This window comes from Lampris incognitus, chromosome 4 (assembly GCF_029633865.1).
Source record: "Lampris incognitus isolate fLamInc1 chromosome 4, fLamInc1.hap2, whole genome shotgun sequence".
Lineage (NCBI taxonomy): Eukaryota > Metazoa > Chordata > Actinopteri > Lampriformes > Lampridae > Lampris > Lampris incognitus.
In genome coordinates, this window is record NC_079214.1 from 2,152,742 (window position 1) to 2,171,751 (window position 19,010).

The 19,010-nt window shown below is 45.4% G+C and overlaps 1 protein-coding gene across 3 annotated transcripts; it reads left to right on the forward strand.

Moving 5' to 3' along the window:
• Positions 1–5,610: 5,610 nt before the first annotated feature.
• znf414 (zinc finger protein 414) lies at positions 5,611–18,943 on the forward strand. Of its 3 annotated transcripts, none has more exons than XM_056279080.1 (5): positions 5,611–5,739; positions 6,016–6,126; positions 15,423–15,528; positions 15,633–16,192; positions 18,106–18,941. In XM_056279080.1, the coding sequence occupies exons 1-5, from the start codon at positions 5,688–5,690 to the stop codon at positions 18,282–18,284; spliced, it is 1,008 nt and encodes a 335-aa protein (XP_056135055.1). In that variant the 5' UTR covers positions 5,611–5,687; the 3' UTR covers positions 18,285–18,941. The 3 variants fall into 3 exon arrangements, with proteins under 3 accessions (XP_056135055.1, XP_056135056.1, XP_056135057.1); XM_056279082.1 differs by lacking the exon at positions 5,611–5,739 and adding an exon at positions 14,359–14,421 and having other exon boundaries at positions 5,746–6,126; positions 18,106–18,942; XM_056279081.1 differs by lacking the exon at positions 6,016–6,126 and having other exon boundaries at positions 5,632–5,739; positions 18,106–18,943.
• The last annotated feature ends 67 nt before the right edge of the window (positions 18,944–19,010 follow it).

Below are 19,010 nucleotides of genomic sequence, written 5' to 3' on the forward strand. Positions count from 1 at the left end.
ATGTCTAGATTTCCCCTTATCCCACCCGATTAACCCAGCTAATATGGCATATGGCCGGAACTCTTGTTGAATAACTCCCCTGGCTCACGTTTCCACAGGAAGGAGATAGGCGTAACACCAGCTTCCTTCAAACTCGTGTCGCTGCTCTCGCTAGTTTACACGCTGAAGCCTCCTCGCATGGATTGCACCACCTTCAGGCCGCGAAGGAGGCGTAGGGAGAATGCTTTCAGTTGCTTGGCTGCAGGCGCCCGGATGGGCCAGAGGGGTCGCTGGAGAACGACGAGTCCCCGAACACTACACCGATCTACCCCCACTATCCCTCGGGTAAGGGTGGCCTAATGAAGGCCTGACCCCGTGGGCGCTCTGGCCGAGACCGGTTACGGCGAGTCTGGGGTACGAACCTCCCAGCCACGTGACGAACGGGTTGCCAGGACAGCGGTTTAGTCCGCTCGGCCACCTCTGACAGACTTTTGAATTTTGTAATAATCTCTACCCTTCTTGTCTTCATTCCATATTTCCTACAACAGTTTCATTATTCCATGATTAATTTGGGATTCTGCTTCGGATCTCCCGAAACAAATTTTTTAAAATGTCATTATTATTTGTGTTTAACGCACTTTTAGCAAGCTTATCTGCAACCTCGTTTCCCTCTACCCCAACATGGTATCCAACAGAAATTAACATTTATTCCTAGTTGAAGTAGATTTAGTAAGGTCATATAAGCTTCAATTAATAGATCATCTTGAACGGTTTGTCCTAATTTTATACTTTGCAGCAGCAGAATCTGAACATATCACTACCTTAATTAGCTGAACCTCCTCTACCCACTGAAAACTGAGGATGATTGCTGTCATTTCTGCTGTATATACTGATACCCTGTTTGAAGTTCTCTTAATGACCCCTTTATCGACTTCTGGAATGTAAATACCCACTGCTACATGCTCATTATTTGAGTGTTTTGATCCTTCTGTAAAAATATTTGGAAAATTATAGTAGCTCGTCTTTAAATATTCTTGAACCGAGTACCCAGAGTTAATATTCCTCTCTGTCCACTCCCTCCTCTTTTCTAATACTTAAGGATTTACTTTGGGTTGTGGAAATATCCATGAGGGAATGCGGCTAATAACAACTGCTGAATTGGGTCGTATAGTATCTAATTTGTACTGTTTCACTTATTTGTTAATGTCTGAACCAAACCCTTTACCAGAAAAAGTTGTGTGCTCCCAGCACTTCTGCAGAACAGTTGATGCTAAACTTCCATTCCACTTCCTCCTCCTTAAATTCTCATCCAACATGTTAGTGATAACTTAGTTCTCCTCAAATGCAATGGCAGTTCACTGGATTCAATGAGCAATGCAATAATGGGCCTAGTGTTAGGTTAGGTGACCACACCTCCTCCACCCTGACCCTCAGCACAGGTGCCCCTCAAGGCTGTGTTCTGATCCCCCTCCTTTTCTCCCCCTTGACCCACGACTGCCTGCCAACTCACCCTTCAAATGTTATAGTTAAGTTTGCAAATGACACCACAGTCATTGGCCGTATCACCAACAATGACTAGATGGCCTAAAGGGACGAGATTGAGCACCTCACATCATGGTGTACTACCAACAATCTTGTTCTTAATGTGCAGAAGATGAAGGAGCTGATTGTGGACTTCAGGAGGTCTAGAAGCTGCAGCCACTCCCCCATACACATCAACAGGGTGGAAGTGGAGTGTGTTTCCAGCTTTAAATTCCTTGGAGTCCACATCAGCGAGGACCTTTCATGGACATTAAACACCCAGGCCCTTGTGAAAAAAGACCCAACAACGCCTGCATTTCCTGAGGAGGCTGAGGAGCGCCCGTCTACCCCCCAAAATTCTCACCAACTTCTACCACTGCACCATAGAGAGCATCCTGACCATCTGCATCTCAGTGTGGTACGGCAACTGCTCCTCAGTAGACCAGAAAGCTCTGCAGCGGATCGTCAAGGCGGCCCAGCACATCACCGGTACCCAGCTCCCAGCCATAAAAGATATTTATCACAAAGGCTGTCTTCGAAAGGGTCTGAGCATCAGCAGAGATCCCACCCACCCCAACCATGGACTGTTCTCCCCCCTGCGCTCTGGGAGGCGCTACAGGAGCCTCAGAGCCCGCACTACCAGGCTCAAAAACAGCTTCTTTCCACAAGCTGTTGCCCATCTAAACCTGGCTACCCACTGAATGTCTGTAGATATCTTTAAATATTTTGTACTCCAGCTCTCTTTTAACTTATTTTAGCTTTTGGTCTTCATGTGTGTATATCTTATACTGTGTTTGCTGTGTTTGTCTGTGTCTGTCTTGCACTTTTTGGTGAAGCCACAGCCCTCATTTCATTTTTAACATGTGCCTGCACATTGTTTTTAATGACAATAAGATGAATTGAATTGAACTGAATTGAATTGAATTGAACTGAATTGAATTGAATTAAATTGAGTTTTGACTGCTCCCAAACTATGTCTTAATGCTCTGTACCGTATCCTGTCTAGCTTTACTACATGACTTCTTGCTGCTGCTTCATACACCATGCAACCATAATTCAGTGTGGCTCATATAAAAGCCCTGTATCTTGTATATAGTATGCGTAATAGTGCTTCTTTGTCAGCTCCCCATTCAAATCTGACCACACACCTTGTTAAATTGAGCACCTTTTTTACATTTGGTCACAATATTGTCAATATGGTTCTTCCGTGTATATTTTTCATCAATCCATAAACCAAGATAGTCAAATACTTTAACTCCTTCCATGGGCTTGCTATAGAGTGTTAGCCCCTTCCCATTACATGTTTTCTTTTTAGTGACCAGCATATAGCACGGTTTTGCTACTGAAATTCTGAATCAAAAGACCATCTCTCTACACTGACTATTGCTTTCTATCATCGGCAGTCACTCTGGGTCGAATATGACTGTCCTCCCTCTGGGTCCCTCTGGGTCCTCAGGTGGGTGGACGTAAAGGCCAGTCCTGCAGCCGCAAAATGGGAGGACGCCTGTGTGTGAAAGCTTTTTATGTGGAGTGGCTGACGCGCCTGCAGCCACCACACGGTCCTTGGTAGTGGATGGCCAGAGTCCAAGATGATTGGGGACCACCCTCTGTTGCAGCCTTCATCCACCTTCACTGATGTTGTGACCTGGAGACATCTTCCTCCAGTTCTGGCGTTGAGGTCTTTGTTGGATCGCGCTTCGTCTGGAACCTCCTTCTTGACCTATCCACCTTGGGTGACCCCAAGGGCACCGCTAGAGATCCTGGGCCCCATGAAAGAATAAATATTGGGCTCCCCTAGCCCCCCCCCCACTCACCTAAACCACCCATCAATCTAGAAAACCCAGTTGAATTTGATGTTTGATGAAGAACTTTTTCATCGATAGAAGATTACTTGATGCACTGCAATAAATCCACTGCAGGCTATCTTTTGTAAATTTAATAGAATAGAGTAAATACAGTAATCAACAATCCAGTAAAAAAACCTTAACATTCATCAACTTATTAAATTAAATGAAGATTCAAACACAAGGACAAAAAGTACAATCATACAAAAAGTAAAAATATAAATTCAATGGGGTGGTATTTTTCTCTAAATAACAGAAGTGCTACTGTAAAACTATGTGGAGTCCATGGCTGTTGGTTTACCATACAGCTCTTGGTTGCATGGTCTTGGAAATACTAATCCACAGTGTCAAACATGAGGAAATACGTTTGACTTATAAAGCTTTAGCCTACTTTACGTTCTCCCAAATCGTCTTTTCCTGGTCTGGTTTATCTCTAGTTTACAATGTAATCAGCAGCGGGCAAGACGTAGGCGATTACAATGGAACAACGCCGGGGCAGTTGTTACAGTATATAGGCCTATAGCTGTGAAACTAAACTTTATTCCCCCCGCCCATGACTTAAATGCCAAAAGCCAAACACCGGGCCTTCTTGCGAGTAAAATCGTGACTCAAATCCCTGAAGTTAAGTGATAAAGCCAACTTGCTTTCGATTGACAGTATTGCAAGGTTGTTCAACCTCTGCTGAGACATTGTTGATCTCAGATAGGTCCTGATCCGTTTCAGTTTGCTAAATACCCTTTCTCCGCCGGCAACAGTAACCGGGAGAGTGCAAAAAATCCTAAGAGCAATGCAAACCTCTCCAAAAATGCTCTGGAGTTGCATTTTATAGATTGCATTCAGGAGCGCAAGAGAGGTACAGTCAGAGGGGAAAGTGGCAGAAAATACTATATTAAGATGCCTGGTTTCACTCTCCTTTGTGTACTTCATTATCAGTGGCTGACACACAAAAGCAATATTACTGTCACTCAACTGCCCAACTTTAAGTATCTTCAACAATATTTGCTGTGGTTTGGAACCGAGTGTCCAAGTCACTTATTACCTGGTCCATGGCAGTGAAAAACACAGTGTTAGGAAATGTTGTTTCTGGCTTGTCCTCCTGACCTGTTTTTTCAGAAGTCTCATCATGGAACCTCTTCCTCCTCCTCATCTGTGCTGCTGTCACTGTCCTTTGCCTCTTCTTCTGCCTCTGCCTCTTTACCTCTGCTCTCTTCTCTGGCTGCCTTGCTTGAAGAGGGCCCTGGCTCTAGACTATCCATAAGGTACATCATTCATAATCTGTCCTATAATAGTATTAACATAGTAATACATAAATACATTAGACCAGGTGAGCTATCTTAAATGTTATCCAGCTAGCTAACAACCTTATTTTAACGTGCCAGTGGTCAATGTTATTGCAATTACTGGAAGAACTTGATGAACTAAATGTGACTATTAGCCAAAGTTGTATTCAATGCATGCTTGCAAGCTAGCTACCTGCTCACATGGTAATATGTCATACATTAAAATATTCAAAATCAGTTTGTATGAGCCTTAACCCCAAACCCCTACTGCTCACCTCCTTCTCCTTCAACTGGGAGGTGGGTTGAGGGAAGGGTTGCTGATCTTACTTACATTTGTGCACATGAAAGAGTCACGCTTCTGCCATGACTGCTCACACGCCTCTGGCACTTCTCGTTTCCATGGCAACCACGTTGTTGTTTGAAAAATGTTGCTGCTCTAAAATGTTCGGTGTGATGGTAATGGCAGATGTATGAGGGCCAGCGATATTCAACTATAAAAATGTGAAAATTGCGCATATATAAACCACATGAATTTGAAATATGTCTTTTTCAATTATCGTGAGAAAATGCAAAGCAAAGCTTTAATGAATTTCACCATTTGTATTACTTTATTATAGAGGGGGAGTTAAAAATTCTGGGTTGGGGACAAGCCCACAACAGTGGAATTCTGACACATTTCCAACACGCTGAAAAAGTATTAAAATGTCATTGAGACATGAGCTAACACAGCGCCCCAACTCTAACAAATACTAGGACTGTTTTTTCCACAACAAAAGAAAAACCTTTTTCTTGAAAACGAATCACCACCACGTGTGTGAACGAGGGAGGCCAGCGGGACGGCGAGGGTGCAAGGAGTAGAGGCCGCGCTATAGCAAGTCGGTACGGTGACGTTCCTACCTTCCACGAGATGGCGGTATGACTATATTGATGGATGCCAACCGCCATAAAACTTCGAAGAAGAAGCAGAAGAGGACGAAGAAGAAGACGAAGCGCAAGACGAAGAAGAGCGCTTTTTTTCTTTGTTCGGCTGTCCCGTCGGTGCGCAAGACCAACTGACGCAAAGATGCTGACGGACGCGTTCGGCGCAGAGTCGGCCAGCGGCGGTGGGAGAGGAGGTGAGCACCGTGTCCCAGGACGGGGAGCAGGCCGTCCGCACGGCGCGCCGTCCACACAAGCGTCTCATACGCATGTCCCGACGGACTGGCTCCTCGTTCTGTGGTTCTGTGGTTCCCTGACTAAAGGGACGCCCCACATATCCTCTGTAGTGCTGCTGCTAGACTCCATGTGGGGTTTCTGGGGGGCCGGTATGTGTGTGTGTGGCTTGCTAGCGTTAGCAGAGCTAGCCACAGCAAGCTAGCTAGCTGTGTTGTGAAGTGTCGCGTCTGTTGCAGACAGCACGAGGAAGACGTGTCCGGTGTTTGGCTGTAAGCGCGTGTACACGGACGCGGACGCCCTGGAGAGCCACATGCAGGACCACGACATCCCAGCCCAGTCTCTGCCAGGTCAGTTTGCTCTTGAACTTGCGGTACGTGTCTGTTAGCGACGCAGGACGCATGCTTGAGGGTGGAGGAGGCCTGTTGACAGCAGGCTCGGCTCGGCTCGGCTCGGCTCGGCTCGGCTCGGCTCGGCCAAACGGTGACACGCCAACAGCGGCGGTGCGACCCAGAGCTCTGTTAAAGACAAACATGGCGTGTAGATTCGTATTGGCAGGAGGCGTTTGGTCAGTCATGGTGGTCGGGGGGAGGTCCTGGAAGCCTAACTCGCCCGCTCAGTTTTCCAGAGTCACATATTATAACGAGGCTGAACATGGCTTCTTGTTTAACGGTTGGAGTTCTCCGTTCAAATGTAGAGGTGACGCAATGTGGCCTGTAGAGGGCACTCTTCAGTCGTTTCCCAGACTACACGGAATACAGTAAACCGCGACCAACAGCGAAAAGGAAACCAGTGACTGCGGTTTAATGTTGTTTTTTGGTATGGAATGTATTTCACAATGTGAAAATATATATTAATAGCAAAACATGGTATATAAGACTACAATACATTACAAGACTACAAGTTAATGATCAAATAATGTGATTGCACTTTCTGTTCTGCATAATTACCATGGTTCTCCTTCCTAAATATCAAAAAGTCTCAACAATCTGATACTTTAGTGTCTAACTCTGCATAACTGATTACCAAAATCCTGATTTTAAAGACATTTTAATGTAGCATTTTTATTAGGACCCTCTGAACGTGACATGTGTGATTATACAGCCGTAATGCCGCGTGATGACACTTTGGTTCTTCCTCCTTAGTATCAAAAAGTCTCAACAACCTGACTCCCAAAATCCTGAATTTTCAGAGAGACTTGGATATTAAGGTGGGTGAACCATTGTAATTAAGCAGAAAGTGCAATCACACTGCATTACGACCATTGAAACACACATGCTGTTTTCAGAGGGTCCTAATAAAGACATGTTACAGTGGAATTTCTTATTATTCAGGATTCCTGTTGTCAGTGTAGCGTAATATGACTACAGTATTATTAATTTGCTTGTTTTAAGTTTAGGGGCACCTCCTATGACATCCGTGGGAAATTTGGGTAAACCAAATTAATCAGTTTCAGATCTGAAGTTGTAAATTCTCAATTACAGGAATTTCTGTCTTTGCTTTTTAGAGAAACAAATACGACTTTCAGTAATAGAGACATTTATTACAATGTTACAATTTCATTTAGCGAACGCTTTATCCAAAGCGACGTACATCTGAGAGTTAATACAACACGAGCAAGGATCCAGTCAGGAGGCAACACCGCAAGTAATTGCCAAAAATCTAGGTTCAAGTCCGATAGGACATAGGCTAAATGTCTACCAACAATAGTGTGAATGAATAAATGAATAGATGGTAAATAAGAATCAAGTAGATGAATGAAATTATCCCTTTCAACTGGCAAACTGGAGCTTATTACTTAGTTTGGCGATGGTGTGAAAGGGTAAGTCATTTTCAGATCTACCAATGAAGGCGAGATGCTATGAACTAATTCAAATCTTTCTTTGGCCTAACATTGAGATCTTAAATTACTATTTGCTATCAACTCTGGTCAAAGACAGTAGATATGACTCAAGCCTACTTTAGGTGAAGCGTCGCTGTAGAGATGATTTAGTACGATAGAGGCCGCTGCAGTCGGAGATGCAGGCTTACTCCCGACGTCAGGGCAGAAATTAACCCACAAGTGAGTCGAAGTTGCCTGGCAACAATGTCGAGCATCGGCCGTTTCTTCATTGATGTTCCGCCACAGGTAGTGTGTTGTGTACCCTGGGCCACTGCCCGGGTCGCTTAGCAACAGTCAGATGCTGGTAGGCAAGTCTGGTAGAGTGTCCTTGGCAACAGTGGAGTTAGAATCAGATTTTATTTGCCATGAAAGTTTGCACACACATGGAATTTGACTCCGGTTACATGGCTCTCACAGCGTACTTATTTAACATAGAATAACAACACAAAAATCTTCAGCTATATACACAAGGATTGACTGTATACAGGCGAAATAGGCAAAATGCAGTGGTGCAGAGAATATATCATAGATGCTAAAATAAATGTTAGCAGGTTACTTGCATACATGCCTGAGGTAGCGCGTACCAGTATATGTGCAATGTACAGTACAACATGTACAGTACAGTGTATATACAATGTGTCTTGATGCATGCTCTGGATACAACGTTTATTGACGATACGTTTCATCGCTCAACTACAGTGGCTTGCAAAAGCATTCATACCCCTTGCACTTTTCCACATTTTGTCACGTTACGACCACAAACATAAGTATATCTTATTGGAATTTTATGTGAAAGACCAACACAAAGTGGCACACAACTGTGAAGTACAAAGAAAATTACACATGATTTTAAATTTTTTTACAAATAAAAAACTGAAAAGTGCGGTGTGCAAAAGCATTCAGCCCCCTTTTCTCTGAGTGTAACCAATTGCCTTCAGAAGTTGCCTGATGATTGCTGAATGATCGAATGTTGACCTAATGACTAAATAGAGTCAACCTGTGTGTAATCTAATCTCAGTACAAATGCAGCTGTTCTGTGACGGCCTCGGAGGTTTGTTAAGAGAATATTGGGGAGTAAACAGCATCATGAAGTCCAAGGAACACACCAGACAGGTCAGGGATAAAGTTGTGGAGAAGTTTAAAGCAGGGTTAGGCTATAAAAAGATTTCCCAAGCTTTGAACATCTCACGGAGCACTGTTCAATCCATCATCCGGAAATGGAAAGAGTATGGCACAACTGCAAACCTACCAAGACACGGCCGTCCACCTAAACTTACAGGCCGAACAAGGAGAGCACTGATCAGAGATGCAGCCAAGAGGCCCATGGTGACTCTGGACGAACTGCAGAGATCCACAGCTCAGGCGGGGGAATCTGTCCACAGCACAACTATTGGTCGTGCACTGCACAAATCTGGCCTTTATGGAAGAGTGGCAAGAAGAAAGCCATTGTTAAAAGAAAACCCTAAGAAGTCCCGTTTGCAGTTTGCCAGAAGCCATGTGGGGGACACAGCAAACATGTGGAAGAAGGTGCTCTGGTCAGATGAGACCAAAATTGAACTTTTTGGCCTAAATGCAAAACGCTATGTGTGGCGGAAAACTAACACTGCACATCACTCTGAACACACCACCATCCCCACTGTCAAACATGGTGGTGGCAGCATCATGCTCTGGGGGTGCTTCTCTTCAGCAGGGACAGGGAAGATGGTCAGAGTTGATGGGAAGATGGATGGAGCCAAATACAGGGCAATCTTGGAAGAAAACCTGTTGGAGTCTGCAAAAGACTCGAGACTGGGGCCTCCGGAGGGTCACCTTCCAGCAGGATAACGACCCTAAACATAAAGCCCGGGCTACAATGGACTGGTTTAAAACAAAACATATTCATGTGTTAGAATGGCCCAGTCAAAGTCCAAACCTAAATCCAACTGAGAATCTGTGGCAAGATCTGAAAACTGCCGTTCACAAACGCTCTCCATCTAATCTGACTGAGCTTGAGCTGTTTTGCAAAGAAGAATGGGCAAAACTGTCAGTCTCTAGACGTGCAGAGCTGGTAGAGACATACCCCAAAAGACTTGCAGCTGTAGTTGCGGCAAAATGCAGTTCCACAAAGTATTGACTCAGGGGGCTGAATACTTTTGCACACCGCACTTTTCAGTTTTTTATTTGTAACATTTTTTTTAATCATGTATAATTTTCTTTGTACTTCACAATTGTGTGCCACTTTGTGTTGGTCTTTCACATAAAATTCTAATAAAATATATTAATGTTTGTGGTCGAAACGTGACAAAATGTGGAAAAGTTCAAGGGATATGAATACTTTTGCAAGCCACTGTAAATGACCTCTTCAGTCACTTAGACATCTGAACTAAGAGGTCACTTGAGTTGAGTGGTGAAACATATCTGTCAATAAATGTGTCCAGATGAGCTGATTCAACCTTTTTTGATATATACAACATGGTTGATTTATTTGACAAGCTTAAGCGTTCATTTGAATGACAGCCCGCAGTAAAAAACTTTTTATATCTGGTTGTTTTTGGGTACAGCGCTCTGTAGCACCTACCACAGGGGAGGAGTTGGAACAGGTTGTGACCAGAGTGTGATGGGTCTGCAGTGATGTTGCCTGACCTTTTCCTGACTTGGGAGGTGTATAAGTCCTGAATGGAGGGCAGGTTGGCACCAATGATTTTCTCTGCAGACTTAACTGTATGTTGTAGTCTGTCCCTGTTCTGTTTGGCGGCTGATCCAAACAAGACAGTGATGGATGTGCAGAGGACAGACTGGATTATTGCAGAGTAGAACTGAATTAGCAGTTCCTGAGGCAGGTTGAACTTCCTGAGGTGGTGGAGAAAGTACATCCTCTGCTGGGCCTTTTTGATGATTGTGTCCAGGGTCCAGATTGGCCAGTGCACAGCTTGGCCAGTGCCTCAGGCTTGCCACAACAGAACACAGGCCCGGCAACAGGAGGATCGCCTCATCCTGTCACTCTCACTTCTCTCTGTGGTGAATTAACATCCATTTATTTTTGTCCATAAATAAATGGTTAGTTTTGGACTTATTCTGTATCAAGAGTGCATGTTTTTATTGTGTGACCCTCAACACAGGCTTTAAGAATCCCACGCCTAAATTATTACTACTACTACTACTACATTACATGACAGTCATTAGGCGACGCTTTTATCCAAAGCGACTTACAATAAGTGCATCATTTAACGTAGGAAATCAGGACAACTACTAGTCATCAGAGGTCATAAGTGCATCTAAACAAGCATCTAAGAGCAAAACCAGTGCTAAAGTAAAAGGGCAAGAAAGAGATTTTTTTTTTTTTAATGAGTGAATACAATAAGTGCTAAGAGCAAGTAACAGGGTAGTAGTTCTTGAAGAGGTGAGTTTCCAACCTGTGTTGAAAGATGGGCAGCGACTCTACTGTCCTGACATCAGTGGGGAGTTCGTTCCACCACTGTGGGGTCAGGACAGAAAAGAGCCAGGACCGGGTCGATCGGCAGCAGGGGCCTCTGAGTGGTGGGGCAACCAGGCGTCCCGAGGCAGCAGAGCCAAGTGGTGGTGGGGGGGGGGGTGTAGGGCTTGACCATGGCCTGGAGATAGGAAGGAGCTGTTCCTTTCACTGTCCTGTAGACCAGCACCAGAGTCTTAAACTGGATGGGAGCAGCTCCTGGGAGCCAGTGTAGGGACATGAGAAGGGGAGGTGTGTAGGAGAACTTAGGGCGGTTGAACACCAGACGAGCTGCAGCTTTCTGAACAAGCTCCAGAGGTCTGATGGCCGACGCCGGGGCGCCAGCAAGGAGGGAGTTGCCGTAGTCCAGCCGGGAGATGACCAGAGCCTTGATGAGCACCTGTGCCGTCTCATCGGTGAGGAATGGGCGAATCCTCCTGATGTTATAGAGGAGAAATCTGCAGGAGCGAGCAACCGATGCAACGTTTTCAGCAAACGACAGTTGGTCGTCCAGGATCACACCCAGACTCCTCACAGTCTGAGTTGGCGTCACCACGGTGTTGTCATGGTGATGGCCAGGTCTCAGTGCGGGCAACCTTTCCCCGGGAGGAACATCAGATCTGTCTTGTCCAGATTGAGCTTCAGGTGGTGTGTCGCCATCCACTCCGAGATGTCAGTCAAGCATGCAGCAATGTGTGTCTCTACTTGTGTGTCAGAGGAAGGAAAGGACAAGATCAGCTGGGTGTCATCGGCATAACAATAGTAAGAGATACTTCTACTACTAAAAACAACAACAACGACGATGATGATGATCGTAATAGCAGTAACAACAACATCGGCACATAAAACAAGTTTTGCTGGCACACTGGGGAAAACCCACCGGACATTTTGGCCCTTGGCTTGGCATGCATGACATGATTTGGTCCTTGGGGAAAACTAATTGGGGAACCCTGTTCTACAGTATTGTTGTTTGTATGGTTATTTGTTAATAAAAAACATTTATCAAAAGGTTTGATGTGTTTTATGCATGTTTGTAATCCCAAAGGATTTGGTGGAACAAGGTCCTATCTAAGCACTTTTTGTGACATAACTTGTGACAGTTTTTCTTATCATGGGTAAATTATACGTTACATTTATTTATAATTCCTTTTTGTCATTTCTCAGTACTCGCGTACATTGAAATGAAATCTGTCCCATGCATGTAACCCTTCCTATACACTCGGAGCAGTGGGCGGGGCCAACTCCAGTTCCACATTCCTCTACATTAGCAATAGTGGACTGGGCCAACTCCAGTTCCACATTCCTCAACACTAGGAGCAGTGGGCGGGGCCAACTCCAGTTCCACATTCCTCAACACTAGGAGCAGTGGGCGGGCCCAACACCAGTTCCACATTCCACAACACTAGGAGCAGTGGGCGGGCCCAACTCCAGTTCCCCGTTCCTCAACACTAGGAGCAGTTGGCGGGGCCAACTCCAGTTCCACATTCCTCAACACTAGGAGCAGTGGGCGGGGCCAACTCCAGTTCCACATTCCTCAACACTAGGAGCAGTGGGCGGGGCCAACTCCAGTTCCACATTCCTCAACACTAGGAGCAGTGGGCGGAGCCAACTCCAGTTCCACATTCCTCAACACTAGGAGCAGTGGGCGGGGCCAACTCCAGTTCCACATTCCTCTACATTAGCAATAGTGGACTGGGCCAACTCCAGTTCCACATTCCTCAACACTAGGAGCAGTGGGCGGGGCCAACTCCAGTTCCACATTCCTCTACATTAGCAATAGTGGACTGGGCCAACTCCAGTTCCACATTCCTCAACACTAGGAGCAGTGGGCGGGGCCAACTCCAGTTCCACATTCCTCAACACTAGGAGCAGTGGGCGGGCCCAACTCCAGTTCCACATTCCACAACACAAGGAGCAGTGGGCGGGGCCAACTCCAGTTCCACGTTCCTCAACACTAGGAGCAGTGGGCGGGGCCAAATCCAGTTCCACGTTCCTCAACACTAGGAGCAGTGGGCGGGCCCAACTCCAGTTCCACATTCCACAACACAAGGAGCAGTGGGCGGGCCCAACTCCAGTTCCACGTTCCTCAACACTAGGAGCAGTGGGCGGGGCCAAATCCAGTTCCACGTTCCTCAACACTAGGAGCAGTGGGCGGGCCCAACTCCAGTTCCACATTCCTCAACACTAGGAGCAGTGGGCGGGGCCAACTCCAGTTCCACATTCCTCAACACTAGGAGCAGTGGGCGGGGCCAACTCCAGTTCCACATTCCTCAACACTAGCAATAGTGGACAGGGCCAACTCCAGTTCCACATTCCTCAACACTAGGAGCAGTGGGCGGGCCCAACTCCAGTTCCACATTCCTCAACACTAGGAGCAGTGGGCGGGGCCAACTCCAGTTCCGCATTCCTAAACACTAGCAATAGTGGACGGGGCCAACTCCAGTTCCACATTCCTCAACACTAGGAGCAGTGGGCGGGGCCAACTCCAGTTCCACATTCCTCAACACTAGGAGCAGTGGGCGGGGCAAACTCCAGTTCCACATTCCTCTACACTAGGAGCAGTGGGCGGGGCCAACTCCAGTTCCACATTACATCAGCTATTAGCCTAGATCTATAACGTTTTACAACCTGAACCCAACATGAGTCAAACGGATACAAAACACGATTATTTGTTATCACAGCAATACTTTTCTTTTTTTTATAAATGTATTTCTGATTTTTCCTTTTTTCCCAATTTAGTGACCAATTGCTCCCTATTCTAGTTCAAACACCCACCCTCGTACTGCATGCGTTCGCCAACTGCATCTCTCCGGCCGGCAGTCTGGAAGGAGAATCCAGGCCGAACCACTGCTTTCCCCCCCCACACACCCAGAGACGCGTTCATGTGACGAACACAAGCCGACTCTGCCCCCTCCCCAAGACAGCGCTGCCCATTATTGCTGCTTCGAGTCCGGCCATAGTCGAGGTGTGAACCCCGGTCCCCAGTGGGCAACTGGGGACCTAGCCGATGCCTAGACCGCTACACCACCGCAGACCCAATAACAACAATACTTTTCATGAGATAGCCATTACAGTAGGCTTAACAGTGTAATACGCCCAACATTTTTTGACAAATCAAAAATCACTCAGAAATACAATTATTATTTTTACCAATTACAGACACATTGAAGAAAAAAAAAAATAAATGAACAAACTAATAAATAGAACAAGGTAGCACAGCTGAGCCCTTCTGGCATTTTGTCTTCACTTTAGCAGCCAATGTGAACTGAAGCGTGACGTCACTCCTGTGCATGAAAGGGATGTCAGGTGCCCAAGGTGAGATGGTATATATTTCCACATTTTAACAGTGCAATTAAAAAAAAGTATAAATACATTCCTACTACTACTACTACTACTGCTACTTTTACTTTCTGCTGCTTCCGTTAGGGGGCGCCACAGCGGATCATCCGTTTCCATCTCTTCCTGTCCTCTGCATCTTCCTCTGTCACACCAGCCACCTGCATGTCCTCCCTCACCACATCCATAAACCTCCTCTTTGGCCTTCCTCTTCTCCTCTTCCCTGGCAGCTCCATAAATACACTATACAGACAAAATGTATTTTGCAGTTGGCTTTTATCGCTAGCCTATATTTAGTAAAGAAAAAAAAATCCGAATCCCAAAATTGAAAACCAAATACTTACCCAATGAACAAATATCCAAGTAGTCGAATATTCAGGTCCAGCCCTACTGGACAGTTAGTGTTTATTTCAGTATTTTCTTTTGATCAAGGACTTTAACCATTCCTTATAGAGTAGCCTTTCAAAAACGACTAAAGGTAGGACCGAAAATTGGAATATGAAGCTTTTGAATAAGAAGCCATGTTCAGCCTCATCATATTGTACCCATGAGGGAATTAACATGAATAATACTTACTTTAAAATTTTGCTGCAAAAATACAAAATTGTTAAATTACAAACTTATTTTAAATGATGGTATGAATTTTAATTAAAACAAAAAATAGCAGGAAATTAATAAGCAATTCCTGTTGTAAAAATGATAGGGAGTAACTCTAATCAAAACTGACGTGGCTTGGTTTTTTTACATAGTGATACAAAGAATGTAATAAAACCTTTTAATTACCTTTGTTGCCTCTACCATCGTCCCCAAGCTTTCCTGTGGTTGAAATGGATATTTAACATATGATATTACAGTTAGCCATATTGTCCCATTTACTTTTTCAAATCTGCTCCTCGGAAACATATCCTTCTGCGTAATAGTAATAATTTAACTGCTTGCCCGAGTCACTATTCGGACAATGTGTGTGTTTTGTTTTTAAGGTAAGGTCCTCCTCTGTTCCATTGTTGGCTGCAGCGATTCCTTTCCTAATATGCAAAAATTGATGGAACATCAGAGGCAGCACCACAAACCCAACATCTTTTTTCTGTGAGTATCTCACTGTTGACACTTTGAGCCAAGGTCATTTAGATTAATGTTGACAGCTGGATGTTGAGGTTGTAGAGTCAGTTATTGCCTGTTGATTTGTGCAGGTGTGAGAGCTGTCGTGCCAAGCTGCGGTCCTACCATGGCCTCCTTACACACTTACACACCTGCTCCAAGGTGTTGAGGGGCAAAGCAAGGACGGCTGAACCAACGTACAGCCAAAGCTCACCTGCTACCAAACAACCACTTCCTCCCATGACCAGCGAGTCTTGCAGCACTAACAAGGAACCCTTACAGAAGGATCAGGTCTCTCTGCAGTTCTCTACAGTCCAACCCTCAGAAGGTCCTGATCATTCCCAACCAGAGCCAGCTACTTCTCCTGTCCGTGACCCCCTTCTAAAGAAAGAGCCTTCCTCTCCCCAACCTCCTCTTCCACAGTCGACCGAGGAAGCTTCCCAGTCCCATCTCCAGACCGAAGACACAAATCCTTGTTCAGCTCTTAGCTCAGATGTCCAAACAGTGACTACAGGTTCAGATCAGCTTCAAGGTCTGGGTGAGTCTCAGAATCAACACCAGATGCAAACCAAGTCTCCTCAGCCGGTTCTTCCAGACCTGTCATCTCCACAGTCTCCTACCGGCTCCTCGGCTGTGTGGAGGAAGAACCAAGGTGATCTGTTGCTCACACACAAAACTAGATCATCACATCAACCATTCCCTTGTTTTGGAAGGCCCTTTAAGTGAATGTAAATCTTTTTCATTCAAAATTAGTGAACAAAGTATTTATGCAATGCCTGGAATTTTAATTTGATAGTTGACACACTGTCCGTCTGTCTAGTTGATCCCTCTAGACAGAGGGACCGAGCTGGGAAGGTTGTGCAGCAGGTTAGGGTGATGAAAGATAGAGATGAAAATGTGCTGACAAGCGAGGAGAGTGTGCTGAGAAGGTGGAAGGAGTACTTTGAGGGGCTGATGAATGAAGAAAATGAGAGAGAGAGAAGGTTGGATGATGTGAGGACAGTGAATCAGGAAGTTCAGTGGATTAACAAGGAGGAAGTGAGGGCAGCTATGAAGAGTGGAAAGGCTGTTGGTCCTGATGACACCTGTGGAGGCATGGAGCTGTTTAGGAGAGATGGCAGTGGGGTTTTTAACTAGATTGTTTAACATAATCTTGGAAAGTGAGAGGATGCCTGAGGAGTGGAGAAGAAGCATACTGGTACCGATTTTCAAGAACAAGGGTGATGTGCAGAACTGTAACAACTACAGAGATATAAAGTTGATCAGCCACAGCATGAAGATATGGGAAAGAGTAATAGAAGCTAGGTTAAGAGGAGAGGTGATGATCAGCAGCAGCAGTATGGTTTCATGCCATGAAAGAGCACCACAGATGTGATGTTTGCTTTGAGAATGTTGATGGAGAAGTATAGAGAAGGCCAGAAGGAGTTACACTGGGTCTTTGTAGATTTAGAGAAATTATACGACAGGGTGCCGAGAGAGGTGGTGTGGTATTGTATGAGGAAGTCAGGAGTTGCAGAGAAGTATGTAGGAGTGGTGCAGGATATGTATGAGGGACGTGGGACAGTGGTGAGGTGTGTGGTTGGAATGACAGATGGGTTCAAGGTGGAGGTGGGATTACATCAAGGATCGGCTCTGAGCCCTTTCTTGTTTGCAATGGTAATGGACAGGATGATGGACGAGATCAGGCAGGAGTCTCCATAGACTATAACGTTCGCAGATGACATTGTGATCTGTAGCGAGAAGAGGGTGCAGGTTGAGGAGAGCCTGGAGAGGTGGAGGTATGCACTGGATAGAAGAGGAATGAAAGTCAGTAGGAGCAAGATGGAATACATATGCATGAATGAGAGGGAGGACAGTGGAATGGTGAGGATACAAGGATTAGAGGTGATGAAGGTGGATGAGTTTAAATACTTGGGGTCAACTGTCCAAAGTAACGGGGAGTGCAGAAGAGAGGTGAAGAAGAGAGTGCAGGCAGGGTGGAGTGGGTGGAGAAGAGTGTCAGGAGTGATTTGTGACAGAAGGGTTAAAGGGAAGGTTTACAAGATGGTAGTGAGACCAGCTATGTTATATGGTTTGGAGACAGTGGCACTGATGAAAAGACAGGAGGAGGAGCTGGAGGTGGCAGAGTTGAAGATAAGATTTTCATTGGGAGTGATGAAGAAGGACAGGATTAGGAACAAGTATATTAGAGGGACAGCTCAGGGTGGACGGTTTGGAGACAAAGCAAGAGAGGCAAGATTGAGAAGGTTTGGAAATGTGGAGGAGAGATGCTGGGTATATTGGGAGAAGGATGCTGAATATGGAGCTGCCAGGGAAGAGGAGAAGAGGTTTATGGATGTGGTGAGGGAGGACATGCAGGTGGCTGGTATGACAGGAAGATGCAGAGGACAGGAAGCGATGGAAACGGATGATCCACTGTGGCGCCCCCTAATGGGAACAACCAAAAATAGTAGTAGTAGTAGTAGATACAGGGGGAACATTTTCACTTTTAAAGGCCACCAATTGTTCAATGGGGAAGTAAAATATTCGACATCAATTCAGTGTTTTTTTTGCTTCATCCAACAGGCTTGTCCTGCAACAGGCGCATCCTTTGGGAGCACACTAGAGGGCGCTATAGGTGTGTGCAGTGCGGTCACTCTGTCGCCAACCGCAGGGATATGACTACACACATAAACACTCGGCACAGAAACCCTCCTATTACCAAGCCTGCAGGAGACACCGGTAGGCCTGCTGCCAACACCTAGCGTGGCATCAGACCAGCGAGGAAGCAGTTACGATGAGAAGTGAGTCATAATGTTGACTCAACACTGAAGATGCCAACTGGAACTCGTCCTTGCTTTGTGGCTTCCTTCTAGTCCAAGATAAAATGTTCAGATAGTTTTGGTGAAAATCTCATTTGACACTTAAAAATGTCTCCTGTGCCAAACCCTGAATGAACACCACCTTTCTTCTCCGGTTTACTACGTAACCTGCAGATGTGAGTAAATGAGCCTGAATGAACACCACCTTTCTTCTCCGGTTTACTACGTAACCTGCAGATGTGAGTAAATGAGCCTGAATGAACACCACCTTTCTTCTCCGGTTTACTACGTAACCTGCAGATGTGAGTAAATGAGCCTGAATGAACACCACCTTTCTTCTCCGGTTTACTACGTAACCTGCAGATGTGAGTAAATGACCCTGAATGAACTTCCCTGAATGATTCATTTGCAGTTGGAAATTCAAAAGTCTTTACACACCTCTCACACATTCCATATGGAGGTGAGTATTTCATCAGGTTGGAGTGGGTTGCACAGGGACTTTGTGTAAGAGACGGTGTCTTTCATGGTCATTTTAAGAACAGACTGCCATGTCCTGTATCACGTCTCAAAGAATAAAGAATCTGAAAGGCCTTCACAAGCCATTCATCTTTTTGAGAATGTATGAAATGTCCCACTGTACTGTGAACCTACATTACTGGTTGAGCAGAC